General features: G+C 36.1%; 1 protein-coding gene across 1 annotated transcript; it reads right to left on the bottom strand.

The window, feature by feature from the left end:
- Positions 1-2976: 2976 nt before the first annotated feature.
- LOC146635475 (high affinity immunoglobulin gamma Fc receptor I-like) lies at positions 2977-8470 on the bottom strand. Its single transcript, XM_085350574.1, has 8 exons — positions 8440-8470; positions 8167-8226; positions 7656-7922; positions 6832-7083; positions 6247-6405; positions 6070-6120; positions 3212-3277; positions 2977-2999 (listed from the first exon to the last, which is right to left on the bottom strand). Exons 1-8 carry the CDS (start codon positions 8468-8470, stop codon positions 2977-2979), a joined length of 909 nt encoding a protein of 302 aa, XP_085206700.1.
- Between the last annotated feature and the right edge of the window lie 8330 nt (positions 8471-16800).

A 16800-nucleotide genomic window follows, 5' to 3' on the forward strand; every position in this document is an offset into this window, starting at 1 on the left:
CATGTCTGTCCCGTTAAATAAAATAAAATAAATACATAATTATAATAAAGGTCAATCAAATGGACCAATATGGCAAGGCCATGATGATCCACTTGGTAAAATAAATCCGCTTGGCATCTTTCTTGGCCTTAAGACAACAATTCTGATGGCTAAAGATCCAAACGGGACACAAAAAAAAGAAAAAAACAGTCAAATTCCGTGCATCCCTTCCTTCTTTAAATGTAAGTTTCCAAGTAAGAAATGAATCCCTGCATGTGCACTGCTGGTTCTGTTGTGCTGGCTCCATCGTTTAACTGACCATCATTAACAGAATGCTGGAGCCCCTTATTGTGTGTTTTTTTGGGGTATTGCAATGCGTTTAATTACACATTTAGAACGGGGGCAGAGAGGGGATAGCCTAACATATGAAACCGGAAAAGGCGCCATGTAATCCATTTATTTCAACAAAGTATCTATGTTTGGTCACTGTAACTAAATAAAGCTACTCATATTTTGTATTTTAAATGTGTTTATTTGTAGCATACTGGCATATACATGGTGGAAGTGGAAGAGATGTTTTTTAACATGAAAAACACAAATTTCCGTAATGTCTAAATTTCAAGAGTTAATGTTTTTAAAATGTGGAATGTTAATCCTTTGCATATTTATGTTTTTTTGCTATGACTTAAATATGCTTGATAAATTAGTACCTTGTTACAATCCATATTGCAGTTCATCATTAAATGTAATGAAGCTTTGTAACTTTAAAAGAAAACTTGAAGCCACAGAGTTGTGTTTACTTCCCTGGTTTGTGGGGGGGAAGTGATTAAATGATGGCTCAATTTTATCCTTATATTTATTCTTGGCATAGCAAGTATAAGCTTAATATAAATAATTAAAGTAAAGCACAAAAGAGCTGAGCATCACCTCTCAGCATCTTAATCATATCCTCTTCACACTTCTCAAGACACACAGTCTGACCTAAAAACAATTGGTTAGTTTTTTTTGACTTTAGTGAACAGTTTCTGCTGACAAGCCACAACTTATTCAGTCTGTGCACTAGACCACACTGCACACAGAGTCATGCCCAGTAAACTTGTAGGTATAGGTGTATTTCACTGCTCTGTTTTAGAAAATAAAGAAATGCGACACATTTACATTAGTGGTTGACCACAGTGAGTGCCTGCTGTTGAAAAGAAATGAGCTGCAGCAGCTCTTCTTTTGAGAAGCATTCATGCACAAGCAAAAAGAGCAGAAGCAACAACAGGCTTAATTTTAACTTCTACATAAGAGACAGAAGTGTTTGTCAGCATGCGAACTTTGTGAGTACTTATGATCAGCCCCATCTGGCAGCCAGCTATTTCTGAATATACACAAGACATGACATTTTACACACTGACATTCACACCAAGCCCAGCAGATGATGTACAACTTGTTCAATTGCGATAAATGTCTTCACTTTCACTCAGATGTGATTTTGTCTTCATTTCGCTCTTTTTTTTGAGACCTTTCAAATATACAAGAAGTACAGAACAAAAAATGTGCTTATTTTTTTTAAAGCATAGAAAAATGCTATTGTTCATATTACAGTTCTTCTTGATTACTTAAACACCCAAAACAGTAAAAACAAATACATTTAATATTTACGACCCATCACATATTACATTTTATCTGAATGCAACACATAAGGAATCATAGTAAAAGGCCCTAGAACATAACATGTCGTCATCTAGTGATGAGATACAGCCATAATGAGAGGGCAGACAACAGCAGTAACATCAGTGATGATAAACACTATTTGCTATTCACTGTATTCATTAGGTCTAATTTGAAATCTTGGTAAAGTCTGACAATCGGAAGAAAACAATGTCACTCTTACATCAGAATATTTTTTTTTCTGCAGTTTGATCTTAATGACATAAATATTAGCTGCTCCAAACAGCTTCTTGATTTTTATCCTACATTTCATTGACATAGCTAGTTAAGTTTTAGCGTTGCTTTCCTAGCATAAAAGATATGAGGAATAAAAAAAAAATTATACTTCACAAATATATGTATTTTTCTCAAAACTGAGATATGTAAAAGGTTTTTGGCTATTTCTCTTTTGAGCCTCTGCACTTTGCAAAGTAACAAGTTACTTTGCATGTTGTAATTGATCACAAAACATGACAAGGCTTTGTAACTTTATAAAATGACTTGTAAAGTGACAAAGTTTTTGTGGATTAAAAAACAGAAAAAGGGAGGTCACTCTTTTTTAGCCATCTTTTAAGAAGCAGCTCGATAAGGTTTAGTCTGACCATTCTGACATTAGGGAACTGATATATAGCCTATCAAGTATGTTGTCTAAAAACAGTTAGAAATGAGCTGAGCACCACCTCTTAGCATCTAAATCCAATTTAGATGCTGAGATTACAGCGTTACACTTATTCAGCTTCTGAGTTCTGCTTTCACAAAGTCTCACAAAAGACATGTAAAATAAGACAAAATCAGCTTATTTTGGGTGACTCAACTGAACAGCTACTGTGACAGCATGAGATAAGCCACAACTTATTCATCTATATAACTTTTTACGTGTAGACATTCTGAGGATAAAACTGTGCAGTTATATTTCACTGCTTGCCACAAATGTGGTTCATCTGTTTTGAAAAACAAAGTGACACATTTACATTAGTGGTGAAAAGAAATGAGCTGCAGCAGCTTTTTTCTTTTGAGAAGCATTCATGCACAAGCAAAAAGAGCAGAAGCAACAAGTGCTTTAAATTCAACTTCTACATAACAGACAGAAGCATTTGTTAGCATGTGAACTTTATGAGTACTTATGATCAGCTACATCTGGCAGCCAGTTGTTTTTGAATATACACAAGACATGACATTTTACACAATGACATTCACATCAAACCCAGCAGATGATGTACAGCTTGTACAATTGCAAAAAAAAAATGTGATAAATGTGGATTACTTCATTGACTTCACTTTCACTCAGATGTGATTTTGTCTTCAGTCAGCTCTCTTTCTGCGACCTGTCAGATGTACAAGAAGTAAAGAACTAAAACAGTATTTTTTAAAGGGGGATTCATATTTCACACCAATATTAACTTCACAGGACATCTGCTAAACAACCATGAATCATTAGTTATCTTAATATTATAGTTTGTATTTAATATTTACCACCACAGATTAAATATTATTTGAATGCAATACATAAAGAATCATTAATCAAAGTTGCTCTCACCCTTGAGTTTAGTCTCATCCGGCCGTACGGTGGTGTAAATGGCTCTAGAAGATAACATGTCATCATCTAACGGAGAGATACAGCCAGAGTGAGAGGACTGACAGCCACAGTAACATCAGTGATGATCAACACTATTTTCTATTCACTGAATTCATTATATCTAATTTAAAATCTTACGAAAGTCTGACAATCAGAAAAAAAAAATGTCACTCTTACATTAGCCCATTATTTTTCTGCAGTTTCATCTTAATGACATAAACATCAGCTGCTCTAAACAGCTTTTTGATTTACACCTAATAGCTTGGTAGCATTGCTAGTTAAACTTTAGCATGGTTTTCCTTTTCCTAATATAGATTTTATTTAATATTTAAAACCCATCATATTTAAATACAGCACAGTCTCATTCAGGCTTAGGGTGTAGTAAATGACGACAGAAGACAATATGTTGTCATCTAATGGAGAGATACAGCAGGAGTGAGAGGACAGTTATCCACAGTAACATTAGTTACAATGAATAGTATTTGCTATTCACTTTAGTCTGGTAGTTTTATTTTGATGACAAGCTGTTCTGATGAACTTCTTGATTTTTAAAATACAGTGGTACCTCGAGTTACATTCCAAAAATAATCCGAGACAGGTATAATCCTCGTTATAGCGAGGGACCACTGTAAAACAGAACAGCTTTATTGCCATTGTAAATCAGAGGTGTCGAAGTCCTCGAGGGCCGGTGTCCTGAAACTTTTCCATGTGTTGCTGTTGCAAAACACATGAATAAAATTAGTAGGTTATTAGCAAACGTATAGAACTTGATTGCATGCTGAAGTGGTAACCACTAACCCTATTCTAGTAAATTTAATTAAATGTAAGTGTTTGGGAAAATGTACATACTTTTTTACATACTTTTAAATTTAAGTACTTTAATTGCACCGTGTTCATTCACTCATGAGCTGCTATACAATTAATCCAATGGCTACCTCAGCATACGGACAAGTTCTATAGAACTTGGGACACATGGGAAAGTTTCAGTTTCAGCCCTGAAGGACTGGATAGCGAGACAAAAGAACCATTGAATTAAAAGTGTCAACACACTAGGTTAAAAAACGTCATTTGTTTCACATTAGTTACATGCGATTAATATTCCCAAAAAAGATTATTATGCATGATATATTTTGACATCTGCATGTTGACTAATAACAACTAGAGATGGACCGATCCGATATTATGTATCGGTACCAGTCTGATACTGATTTTAATTACTGGATCGGAGCGAAATAGAAAATATAATCCGATTCATTAAATATCAAAAAAGCATCTCACAATACTTGCTACACGGCATAACTGGCTCATAACCGTAGCACATCGGAGCAGCATGTGTCACGTGATAGAGCAGCTGTGGCGTGCAAGACGGTCGGGTCTGGTTGAGCATTTGGAGCCTGGCTACCAACCCGGCATTTCATGTCCGAGAAAGTTATCCCAGAAAGAAGTAAAGCAAGTGTGTAAGTTCATCTCTGAATGTTTGTAAAGCATTCCCGCGTTAAGCTTAACAACCGATATATGGAGCGACTCCCTCTCCTGCTGCTACTTCAATCATGAAACTGATCAATGATCAGCTGATCGTCTCTCTTCTTTGTTTTTGGCCCACTTTGCACCAGAAAGAGGAAACCACCATCTGAACAACAGCAGCATGTTTAAGCTTGATAAGATGTTGTTAGAATTGATTTAATATTACTTTCTACACCAGGATCTTTTTCTATGCAGCTGACGGCTGGTAACTGTGCAGGGGCGGATCTAGCAAAGTTTAGCCAGGGGGGCCGATAGGGCATGAACAGGGAAAAGGGGGCACAAAGACATACTTTTCTTTCTTATTCTCATTTAAAATGTCTATCTTTTAATAAATAATTATCTGAATCTTAAAACCAAAATTTTAATCTGATATAAAATGTATAGAAGTCCATTACTGTATATAGTAACTATTAAGTCTAATATACCCTAGTAAGCTATAGTACTTTTTCCTTTGGGAAGGTACCATCTGTGCAGTCTGCAGTTCTGTTGAAGAAAGATGTTAAATCTATTTAATTATTCTTGAAAACAAATGTATTTCTGTGCATTTTTTTTCCACACTGCATCGAATTAAAGTTGATTGCATTGATTTAGCATCATGAGGTGGAGGGTGGTTCCCCTTTTTTTTATGCTGGGAGTTTGCAACCCCATTAGTTAGGTTGCTTAATATTTCCGCTAAGTACTCTTTAAAATACCAGAATATGGAGGATGGAGTAGGTTTAAGTTTATTAGATTGATCAGTATTGGTGAACTATGAAATATTTTGGGTGCAGTGTATTTTTTGCATGCAGGTATAACAGAATAGCTTTAGTGTTTTGTTTTAAACTTGAGTATAAACGTATACAATATGCAGCAAGATATTAAAAAAACTGTTTTATTGATTAAAAAGCACACTATATCGGATTATATCGGTATCGGCAGATATCCAAATTTATGATATCGGTATCAGACATAAAAAGTGGTATCGTGCCATCTCTAATGACAACTAGTGTTAATTTAATTGACCAGTCTTGCTTGCATAGTAAAGTTAGACTAAGAAACAATACAGCAGAGTGGGAGGTAGATCTAGCTCTCATGCTCCCTGTTTCTCATGAAAATGTGACAAAATATTAAGAGCAGATATAAACACTGAAAAAAGCTGCCGAGGGACTAAAATCACAGACCAAACAATAACATAACAAGGAATATCCTAGTGTATATAATCTACTAAAGGACTGTGTTTCTACTTTGGATTTCTGTGATGCTGTAGATTTAAAGTTCATGTTTTTTATTCCTAAACAAATGTTGGCTTTCTTGACCTGTTTGTGCAGAAGAGGGAGACTGGAAGGAGGCAGTAGAATTTTTGGCACCTGCTTATGAAAAAGACAAAATAAACAAGAGAAAAAGTTATTTGATGACAGCCACCAGGAATCATTGAGCATGCTTATTGTTATAAAATAAAAGTTCATGTTTTGATGAGCCAACTGTCAGCATACTTGTTTTCAAAGAAGTTTCTTCTGAGTGACTTCTGATGGTTTGTTGATGTTTATTACATTGAAACAGTCCTGCCAGTATGAGCAGAATGACCACCAATAAAACACCCAAACCAATGCACAGCCCCAGGTAGCGCTCTACGTAATGCACTGTAGGATGACCTGCAAGAAAGATAATTGCACTGTGTATTAGAAATGATTAAAATGATGTTGTAATTTACTCTAAATATTTTTATATTTATTTCATGTAAACACTCAGATAAATCCCATTCAATACAATTATGTACACCCAATTTTAAAAAAAGGTGTTGTTGAAAAAACGGCCACATTTGGACTGTGCACAGAAGTCTGATGGACGTCAACACCAGACGTTCAGTAGAGATTGAATAAAAAGTCCTTGCCTTATGTTACAAAACAACCTCTTCAGTGGACCAAAACTGAACGTCCAAAAATGAAAAATAGATCATCACTCTGACATCGCTTTGCACAGTGGCTATGTTCATCATAGACCATATACTGTTTGCCACTTACACACTTTTTAATGAAATGTTAAAATTTATTTAGCTAGAAAATATTGATGCATCTTACTTCCAACACTAAGCCAGCTCTCTGGTGATTCTCCAGCATCAGCAATACTACATTTGTAGAGTCCTTCATCAGATTTGGATACAGTGGGAATCATTATGTTTCCTGATGAGCTGCTCCCAGTGGAGACGCCATTTTTATAGAAATCTGCAGTGTAGTTGGAGTTTGCATCCTTTTTTCTACAATGCAAGGTCACTTTTTCTCCCTGCATCACAGGTTGGGCAGGAATCTCCAGGATCACATGACTCTCTAAATCTAGATGGCAGAAGATATGACAGTTATCCACATGGAACAGATATATCTAAATCTTATAAAGTTTTTATCTATCTTGTGTGAAACATGTATGAAAAGCATATAAGAGTGAAAACAGATATAAGATCCCTTGAAAATTTATATAAAAGTTTTGACTAAAACAATATATGAAAGGAATGAGAAAGTGGACACCTTCACTATATGAAGCATTCTTTTATACCTTTTTTCCATTTCTTTTCAATATGGGTAATTTGTGTAAAACGTGAATTTTGTTAAAATTATACAAACATAGAAATCATTAATTATGACAGATGATAGCTCACAAGGTTTGCTCAAGTTGCAGCAAATATATATATATATATATATATATATATATATATATATATATACACATGTGTGTGTGTTATTTTATTATGATTGTGATGCATTTTATCAAGAAAAAACCTTACAGACAATTAAAACTACAGTACCAAATATGACACTATGCATTGCTGTAAGTGATGTACTAAACAGAAAAAAAAACAGTTGATGTACTAAATATGTTAACGCATAATGTTTTTTTTCTATGTACATACTAGTTACAGTGATGTTGGCAGAGTTGCTTTTTTGTATTCCTCCATGTTCACACCAGTATTCTCCACTGTCAGATGATGGATATGCATTATTAATATTGCAAGGTCCAATCGATGTTCCCCAGGTTGAAGCACATGTTCTAACATATCCATTTATCTTTTTCATCACTCTCCATCCAGTCAGCCCATTTAGCCCTTCACAGCTGATAGCGATAGATTCTGATTGAAAGAACTGCTGTCTGTTTGGAACAACTTGAGGAAAACCTGAATCTGAGACAGAAAGTCAAATACGTTTTCAAAGCATGTAAGCTTTCAAATGATAAAGATTTATACAAGCATATTTACTGTAATAGTAAATATACATATGCATGTGGTTATTTGAGAAGTGTTTTACAGGTTTATGTTGTAGCTAAACCTCTAAAACTGGAAAATATGAGATATATTAAAACTATTACACACACTATTATACACACACTTAAGAATACAACCCCCCCCCCAATATTTAAAAACTTACTATGTGTTTGAGAATCACTGAATTCAGCTACTGTAACCAACAGCAACAGAACATTCAGCACTGAAAAGATTGAGAATGACAGTTTTAATATTTAACATGTTTTTAATGTTTTTGCAGTAATAAGTCCTTTGCATTTGTTAGTGAGTTACAAATATCCAAAATGAATACATGCAAATATATGGGTGCATTTTGTACATATTAATTTCCCTTGCGTAAATTTCCTCTGTTACAGAATTAATATCTTTTTTATAAAAAGACAAGGTCAGTACTCACAGAGTCTGATGGTGGCAAATCTGACCTCCATGTTGTCTTGCTGCTGACTGCGTGAGTGTCAGACTGAACTGAAGATATATTTTTTGTAAGAACCTCCTCTTCCTGTGTTTCTGTGGTGACTGGGGCCCAACAGGGTTCCACTTCAGTCACTATGATTTCTTTTATGCCCTTTTTAATTGAATTCAATGTTTTATTAATTCTAAATTATTTACACACACACACACACACACACACACACACACATATATATATATATATATGAGATAATGATAGGGAAGGCTTAGCCTTTCAGGCCACTTATACCAACCGTCCCTGGCATGTAAGCTCATTTGGCCATCTGCTCTTTTTTGTACAGAGCAAATGATTGTTTAAAATGTCATTAGGTTTCTTAAATCAAGTTTTATTGTTTCTTTTCGAGCTGCTAAACCTAAACTAAATCTTGTTTACACTGTCTTTTTTTATACCACTACATGCCAATAGTTCACAAAACTGCAAGGATGGATAAGTTGTCATGGCCCATGGCTCAGCATCCAGGGAGCCGTGGGAGGCTCTGGTGGCCACACCCTCGGGCTGGGCCGCCTCCAAACCACCTGCGTCCCATCTGAGGCAATCACCGGAGGAGTACTTCAGCCAACTCTGACGGCTTCTCTTCGCCAGTCCGTAAGTCTCCTCCCAGTGTGACCAGCGTTCTGCCTGCCTGCCGTTAACTGTGTCTCACCTTTTGTTGCAGTTTCCCCAGGATCCCGATTATGGCGCTCCAAGGATCCACGCTCCTCGTTCCCCCTTTCTTATAGAAAAAAAAGAAGAACAACATATTGCCTTCTTTACCTGCACACCTTTGTGGTCTTGCTACCTAATTCCGCTGTGCAAGGAACTGTACAATGACAATAAAAAAGGTTCATGGTAATTCTGGTGAACAGGAGTAGATGTTAAATTTGTTTAATTTGAGCAATGGCTCTTAAAATAAAATTTCTTAAAATACAGATCTCTCAAGGCTTATCTTCACTGTAATGACATCAGAGTACAAACTTTACTAACTGCATAAGTATGTACAAACCTGCTCAGCCGGACACCCACAGTCTGCAGACGATGTGGCATTTTCCTGCTTCACTGAACAATGTCAGTGGTAAACACTAGATGGCAGCATAAAAGAAACCTCGTCACTATGTGATGATCCGTGGTCATCAACAAAACAGCGCAATTTTTTTCTTCCTCAAACACATATTCTGACTTAAAGGCACTTTGTTTAGAATGATATTGGTCATTCATATGTGGATCTTTGTGACCCAAACATACAATGTCTCCAATGACTTATAATAACATATACTGTGGTAACTCTGGATGGTGAGGTGCCACTGAGATGCAATTTCCTATACCAAGGTGCAATGTTGTTCTGCTTATCCAATTTATGGTCAAATTATCCAGTTGTCATAGGGCAAAAAAGCAGGGGGTAGTCCATACAGGCTGTCATCTTGCTGTAGAGCAAACACTCAATGAAAAATTGTTAAGTAAGACAGCTTTATGCATGGAGCAAGACTGCAGAGGGAGGTCATGCAGACATGGGAAAAACATGTAAAAGCCATACAAAAAGACCCAGCCAGGATTTGAACCCAGGACCCAAGTGCTACACACCTTCAGAATTATTAAGTGATAAAAAAAATACTCCAAATAAGACTAGTAATTTAAAGTAATTAAACTTGAACTTAAACTTAAAGCTGAGAAACTAAAAACTCCTTCTGTTGAGATTTTGAGGGTTTCGATATCTTACACATGTGAAAACGAAAAACCATCCACTGGATGGTTAAGGATCACAACAACTTCCATAAAACCATTTTTTTTTTCCAAATCCATTTTCGACATCATTTTTTCTGTTTTTCTCTTGGTAAGGTTGATCCAGTGAAACAGCCATTGTGTTTAGCCCAAAACAGGCTTAATACCAACACCTCACACCACCCACTGCTCCATGTAATATCAATTAGTACAATTTTTAGATTCACCAGATAATTTACAGAGCTTTATGTATTGATTTAATTTTTCTTTCTTTATATTTTTAACTCTCCTTCTGCCAAAAACAAAAACATTCAAAACTGCAGTATGCAAGTTTTTGATACTATAAATACACACAATTTTATTCACAGGTAACACAGGTACTCATGAAGCCATTGTTGTACACTACACAACTATATAAATGACAGATCAATCATAATCACAGATTTGCAGTGAATTAACATATTTTTGCAAACTCCTTTGCTCCAAGCTTTAGCTGTTGAATAGTCCTTTATATTTAGGCATGTCATGTGCAGATGCCTTATGAGAAGCTGCTTCTGTCTTTGCTGAAACCCACAGAACAAAACCCACTGTGAGACCAGCCATTTTCATGTCTTACGTCTGAGAAACAGGATATAAAACAATCACATGCTGACACAACACCTTCTAAGGGCACATCTGAAAAAAAAAATCATGATCTAAGCAGTTGGTGCAAGTAGGATTTTTTTTTTACCATTTTTGTGCAGACCAAATTACGCACAGTGCTTTCTTTAAAATGTCAATCAGTTTGTTGAATCAAGTTTTATTTTCTCTTTCCCAGCTGCTAAACCTGAACTAAATCTTGTTCACATTATCTTTTGTTTCCACTACACCCCGTTGATCTACAACACTGAAAGCAGTTCGGTGAGTTACTTAGATACCTGGAATAACATCATAACGTCCTTCTAGGAAACCTTGTATTATGGTATTCATTTGAATGGTACTTTGACACCTACCAATTATTTTAACACTGCAGACTATGCATAAAACATTGCTAAAAGGGTGTGGCGGAGGTGTGGTCCCTGGCGTAGCTGCAGGGGAGGGGTGGAGCGGTGAGCTCATGCACTGAAAAAAAATGCAATAGGGTGGTTGTTGAATTTGCATAGAATTACTTCATATATCCAGCATGACTAATTTAAATTTCACATCTAAACATATTTTTGTCTTTTAATTTTCACATATTCTTTAAGAATATTCATTCTTTTAGAACAAATCATGTTGAAAAGAAACAAGTTAGTCGTGTTTTATCCTCAAGCTCCGCCCCCTGGAAAGGAAAAATCGGCTGCACTGTCCGCCATTTTTGTCTCTCGCTTTGGAAAATCTACTACCATCTGGAGTTTTACACTTGAAGGTAAATAAGATTTTAAAGCTAACACACCAGTGAGAAAGAGTGTAGACCCTTTATATATGTGGACTTTTACTGGGGTGTTGTTATTTTACAGGTATGTGGGCTGTTTATCGAAAACCATGAAAGGCCAATGTTAGCTAGCTCCAGTTTGCTAATGGTAACCGAAATTATGCGATAAGCAAATTAGTAATTAACATATATAATGTGAGTTAATATTGTTTGTATATTCTTTCAGTCTAAATTAACAGACTATTACAAACTTGCATCGGTGTCTGTAGTAAGTGGTGGTACCTGCAGTGTCTTAACTATTAAACAAGCTAATGTAGGACCGGGATATGACTAGTTTGTTGAAACATGTCTGCTGCCAATGTGACTGCTCACACATGGTAACATTACCAGCACATAGCCACAGCCGCTATAAACATGCTGAAAGGTCAATCTAGCTTCTGTAGTCAGCAGCTGGAAGACTCAACACAGACCCAAGATTCAGTGTAACGGTTATCTAAATGTTGTGTGTCCTGTTTGTAAGCCCAGAAAAAGAAATTAAATAAAATGACGACCTTGAGCTTCAAGCTAATGTAAGCGTAATGCTATAGCATAAAGCGACTAATGCAATGATGAGGTTGTTAAATTAGTAAAAATACAGTAAATATATCCAACATGAACTCCACCCCCCCAGGGTGTGTTCTGCGAGGGAAAATTCACTGTGGCGGTCCGCCATTTTTTGTCTTCGCTTCGTTTACGTTTGGTGCTGAGCTTTACTTTGTCGAGGTAAACTGAAAACTACATGTTTGAGAGGAAACGAAGAGAACATCCATTAGATGGGGAAGTTTTTCTCATGAATTGCTGTTGAGCAACATAATGGAAAAAACAAGTCATTCCTTAAGTTAACTAACGATAATGCTGCGGGACAATATTATGTGCATTAGCTTTTTTTCAGTGTGTGCCCAGTCACATTCGCTTGTTTTTTCTCAGTGAATACAGACTAACAAACTTGTGTCCATTTAGTTAACTGGTTGTACCTAAAATGTTTTAGTTAAACAGTTAAATAAGCTAGTTTGCCATGGGGTGGGCTCTGTGTGTGTGTTGGGGGGGGGGGGGGTCTTCACTAAAGTCGGTTTACTTAGGGCATGACACCTATGCAGTACTCATTAGGAGAGGAAGTGCATGACGTGGGGCTTTATTTCATGTTCTGGGGTAGTGAATGTAATGTACTGATAACATGTTAAAGACACACAAAAACCCAACAAATTATTTTAACTGATTTATAGAGAGACTGAGAGGAGGGCTTAAAGAGATAAAAATAATGACAATATAAATATGTTAAATTTATTTTTTCTGTATCGATATATGGTGCTTATCCCTGCTGAAGGGCAGATTGGTGTTGCTTCAGAACAATTCTCTAGCGCTGTTATGTAGAGGTGTTACAGTTAAGGTTTTAATAACATTATTTTATTTACTAGTGAAGATTTGCATATGTTATCTCACATTCTGTAAGGTAAATTTTCTGGAAAGGTCAAATTAACTAATTTAACTAAGTATTAATGAAAGACCTTGATGTGTATATGACAATAATAGATGTAGTTTCTGGGTCATTTGGCAGAACTGCAAAATGGCCAGAAGGAGGCAACTGCTGTGGTTGCAAACAGGCTTTGGGTGGTATGGAAGCAAGGGCAACTATGGAACTGCTCAGCAACATGGGACCCATAGCTAATAAATAGTAATATGACAAAAAATAACAACTTTGTGTGGATGTAACCTTGTGAGATTTGAGATTTTGACAGCATTTTTATGTGACAACTTCTCTTTTTAGATAAATGCAGAGTTTAAGCACATTACCACCATGCCACTGCAGTCCAGATTACTCTCGCAGATGGATGTGCTATCTGACAAACTAATAAAGGTCTTCAAAAGGCGAGGAGGACAAATAGGAAGAAGACTTCAGAACATTCTGGAGCCCACGGCCCAGGTAAGAAAAAAATTAATTTGTGTATACACTTTAGGGAAAATAATAATTTTAACAAAATGCTGCTTGTCACTCTATGCCAGGAGTATGTTGAAAATCACCTGGGATTTTCACAATTTACCATGGGTGCGTTTTTTTTTTTTTTTCTTTTACCTGCATTTTTCTATGTGTGGAGTTCATAGTTGAACACCTCTCTATGCTCTGACAGTATTCTGCTTCTTTGCATGGAGATTTCACTTCATGCATTACCTTTTTAATCATTCTGAGGACTCAAATCACATGCTGTAATGAATCCATTTTTGTTCACCTAATGTGTTAATGTTAACATTTTTTGGAATAGTGACACAGATTAAAATAAGATTTGGTATAATGTTCTTTGACCAGTGTTCTGTTTAATTAAATTTTGGAATTCTGCATTTTCTAGGCCACAGATGAAGCCATTATCCAACGATCTAATAAGGAAAAAACCATGGGAGTTTACATCATAAAGTCAAGAGATGCCAATGGCAGCCTTGAGGACATCGGGATAGTCCTTGAAGGCCAGAGAGTCTGGCAGGATTTGGATAACTATACCCTAGCAGCTGCAATGCTGTTTGGACTAATGTACACTTTGAACCTCACCTACCCACTGGAAAAGTATACCTTCGAGGTATTATAGAAACTGGTTATGGAGCTCAAACAGAACAGCCTTTCAAAGCAGGCCCAGGTTCTCAGGACCAGACTGTACGATTGAACAGTTTTCCAGTTATGATGTGGGAACAACATGTTTACCTCTTCGAATATGTACCATCCTTTCTTTTAAGCCAGCACTGGTAAAGTTGCAGTACATAGTGAAACTTATTTTTCTGGCACTTTTCAACTTGGGGCCTTTATTACTGCAGTTTTCACTTTTCAAGCCATGGCTCTTTTAAAAAAAAAATTCAAACTTTGAATGTCCATTTTTCTCAATGGAAATGGTGCCTTTCACCAATTTCACCAGTTTGCAATTTTTTTCCCAAGGTGCACCACTACAAACAGATTGCATCGTCTAGTATTAGTGATTGTGATGTTTAGTGATAGAAGCAAGCCAATACTAATCAGTTTAGGTCTCTTGGTTTTGTGCCTGTGGGTTATAATGTTATTTTAAGTCTCTTCTTTGTGTTATTTTAATAATTACACCCCTGTTGCCATATTACCTTATGGCTCTTACATTTAAAAAACTATTTTTTACATAAGCGCGATGTCATAAGGCCCCACAATGTTGAATTCAGGTTACAGCAGATAACTTTGAGGAATGTTGTGGAATGTTTTTCAAGAGATGCATTGTACAAATATGACTCATGTATATTTTGGAAGCCTGAATTGAAAGTCCATTGTTACAACTGTGTAGTATTTTCAAAAATACAGGTCATTGTTCAAAAATGTTTTGCTTATTTTTTTGATTGAAGAGAAAGTGTACAGTACATACAGTAAGATCAGCCTTAATTTAGTTTTATTTATTGAACACTCAATTATATATTAGATTATATATTATATATTAGAAATTTGTTATAAAATAAAATAAGCTTACCATAAAATAATCTTGTCAATATAACACACAGTAGTCCAATACAATTAACACAAAAAGTTCATGTCTGATAAACAAGTGGTTTCTATAAATATTTGACCGGAATGAAAAACATAACAACAACATAAAAAAGTCATGTTCATGTTACCAGACAAATGTGTGCAGGTATAACATAAAAAACTAAGGTTAACCAAACATAACTTAATTTCGTGCAACCGCTTACAATAATTTTTTTATGTTTATCCCACTGATTATTTTTTTCAGTGTGGGGGTGGTACCGGGAGGCAGGTGAGCTACAGGTGGTGGCGATTGTGTCATGAGTGCTTAAAGAGAAGTCTGCAGATGATGTGGCATTTTCCTGTTGTGCTGAACAATTTCAGTAATTCTCCTCATCATCTGCAGCAATGTCAGTGGTAAACACTAGATGGCAGCATAGGAGAAGCTTCTTCACTCTGTGATGATCTGTGGTCGTCAACTGAACAGCATGATGTTGCTGTTTTATTTCTACCTCAAACACATATTTTGAGTTAAAGTTTATGAATGGATAATAAAATTCTTCTAGCACAAACTGGCTTTATTTTGTTATAGGTGCAAATCCAGAACAAAGCAGAGTTGCACTCATGTTCATAAAACATTATAATCAAACATTAAATTTGAAGTACTGTACTTCTACTGTACAATATAAAGCGCACTATATAAATAAAATTGAATTGAATTGAAGTAAGTCTAGAGAGGGTCTAGAGAGTATTTTAAATTCAGGGAATTTAAAATAGAAAGTAGCTCGTCCATAGAAGGACTGGTAGCTCCCCTTACGATAAGGGTTCAGATCGCGCGAACAGGTGTGAAATGTGTGTGTTTAGTTAGTTTGTTTGTTTGCTTGTTTTAATCATTTTAAATCATGCTTTTTATTTGTTTTTGTTTCTAATGTCTCTGTAAAGCACTTTGAATCACCTTGTTGTTGAATTGTGCTATACAAATAAATTTGCCTTGCCTTAAGTACAACCTGTTTAGATACAACATGCTCTGAAGTTTTACAATTTTCTGTATCAGAACATTAAACAGATTATTTTATGCTCACTGAAATCATTCACACATCCTGACTTCTTCACTTTTCTTGTTAAGCATGTGCACACAAATATTTCTGTCCCATCATGCTTTGCAGGAATGTCCTTTTTTCAGTATAAGCAGTCTAAAAAAAGTCCCCTGTGGGTTTTACTTTAGTGGAACCAGGCACAGTCTCAGTACATCAAAGTAGTCCATGACTTCAGAGACAGCTCAAACTTCATACCAGGATACTTCGTTATGCCTCCATGTGTGCAGGGCCTCAATAGGGGATGTATGGTGAGGCTCTTGATATCTCTCTCTATATACTTTTTAACTGTCGTGGTCCTGAGTCTGGTGACTCAGGGTTTTGTGTTTCTTTAATATGATCTTGTTTATTCTGATTATGTTCTCCATTAAGATTTAACATCTGTTAGGTTTCTGTTCTGTGCCTGTCCTGGTCTCTCTTCTCTGTGTTCCCTCTGTCTGTCTATGATGTCATTATGTCTGCTCATGAGTCTGTGTCTGTTTACTTCTGTGTCACGTCTGGGTCTCTGTGTCTGTCGTGTACTTCCTGTTTTACTTTGTAGGTCTGTGCCTTATGTTAGTGCATTCAGCTATGTGCTCTCCCTGGCTGTATCCCAATTCAGGGTC

This window comes from Diplotaxodon limnothrissa, linkage group LG3 (assembly GCF_057381915.1).
Source record: "Diplotaxodon limnothrissa isolate DT_005_m linkage group LG3, D_limnothrissa_male_GT1.1, whole genome shotgun sequence".
Classification (NCBI taxonomy): Eukaryota; Metazoa; Chordata; class Actinopteri; order Cichliformes; family Cichlidae; genus Diplotaxodon; species Diplotaxodon limnothrissa.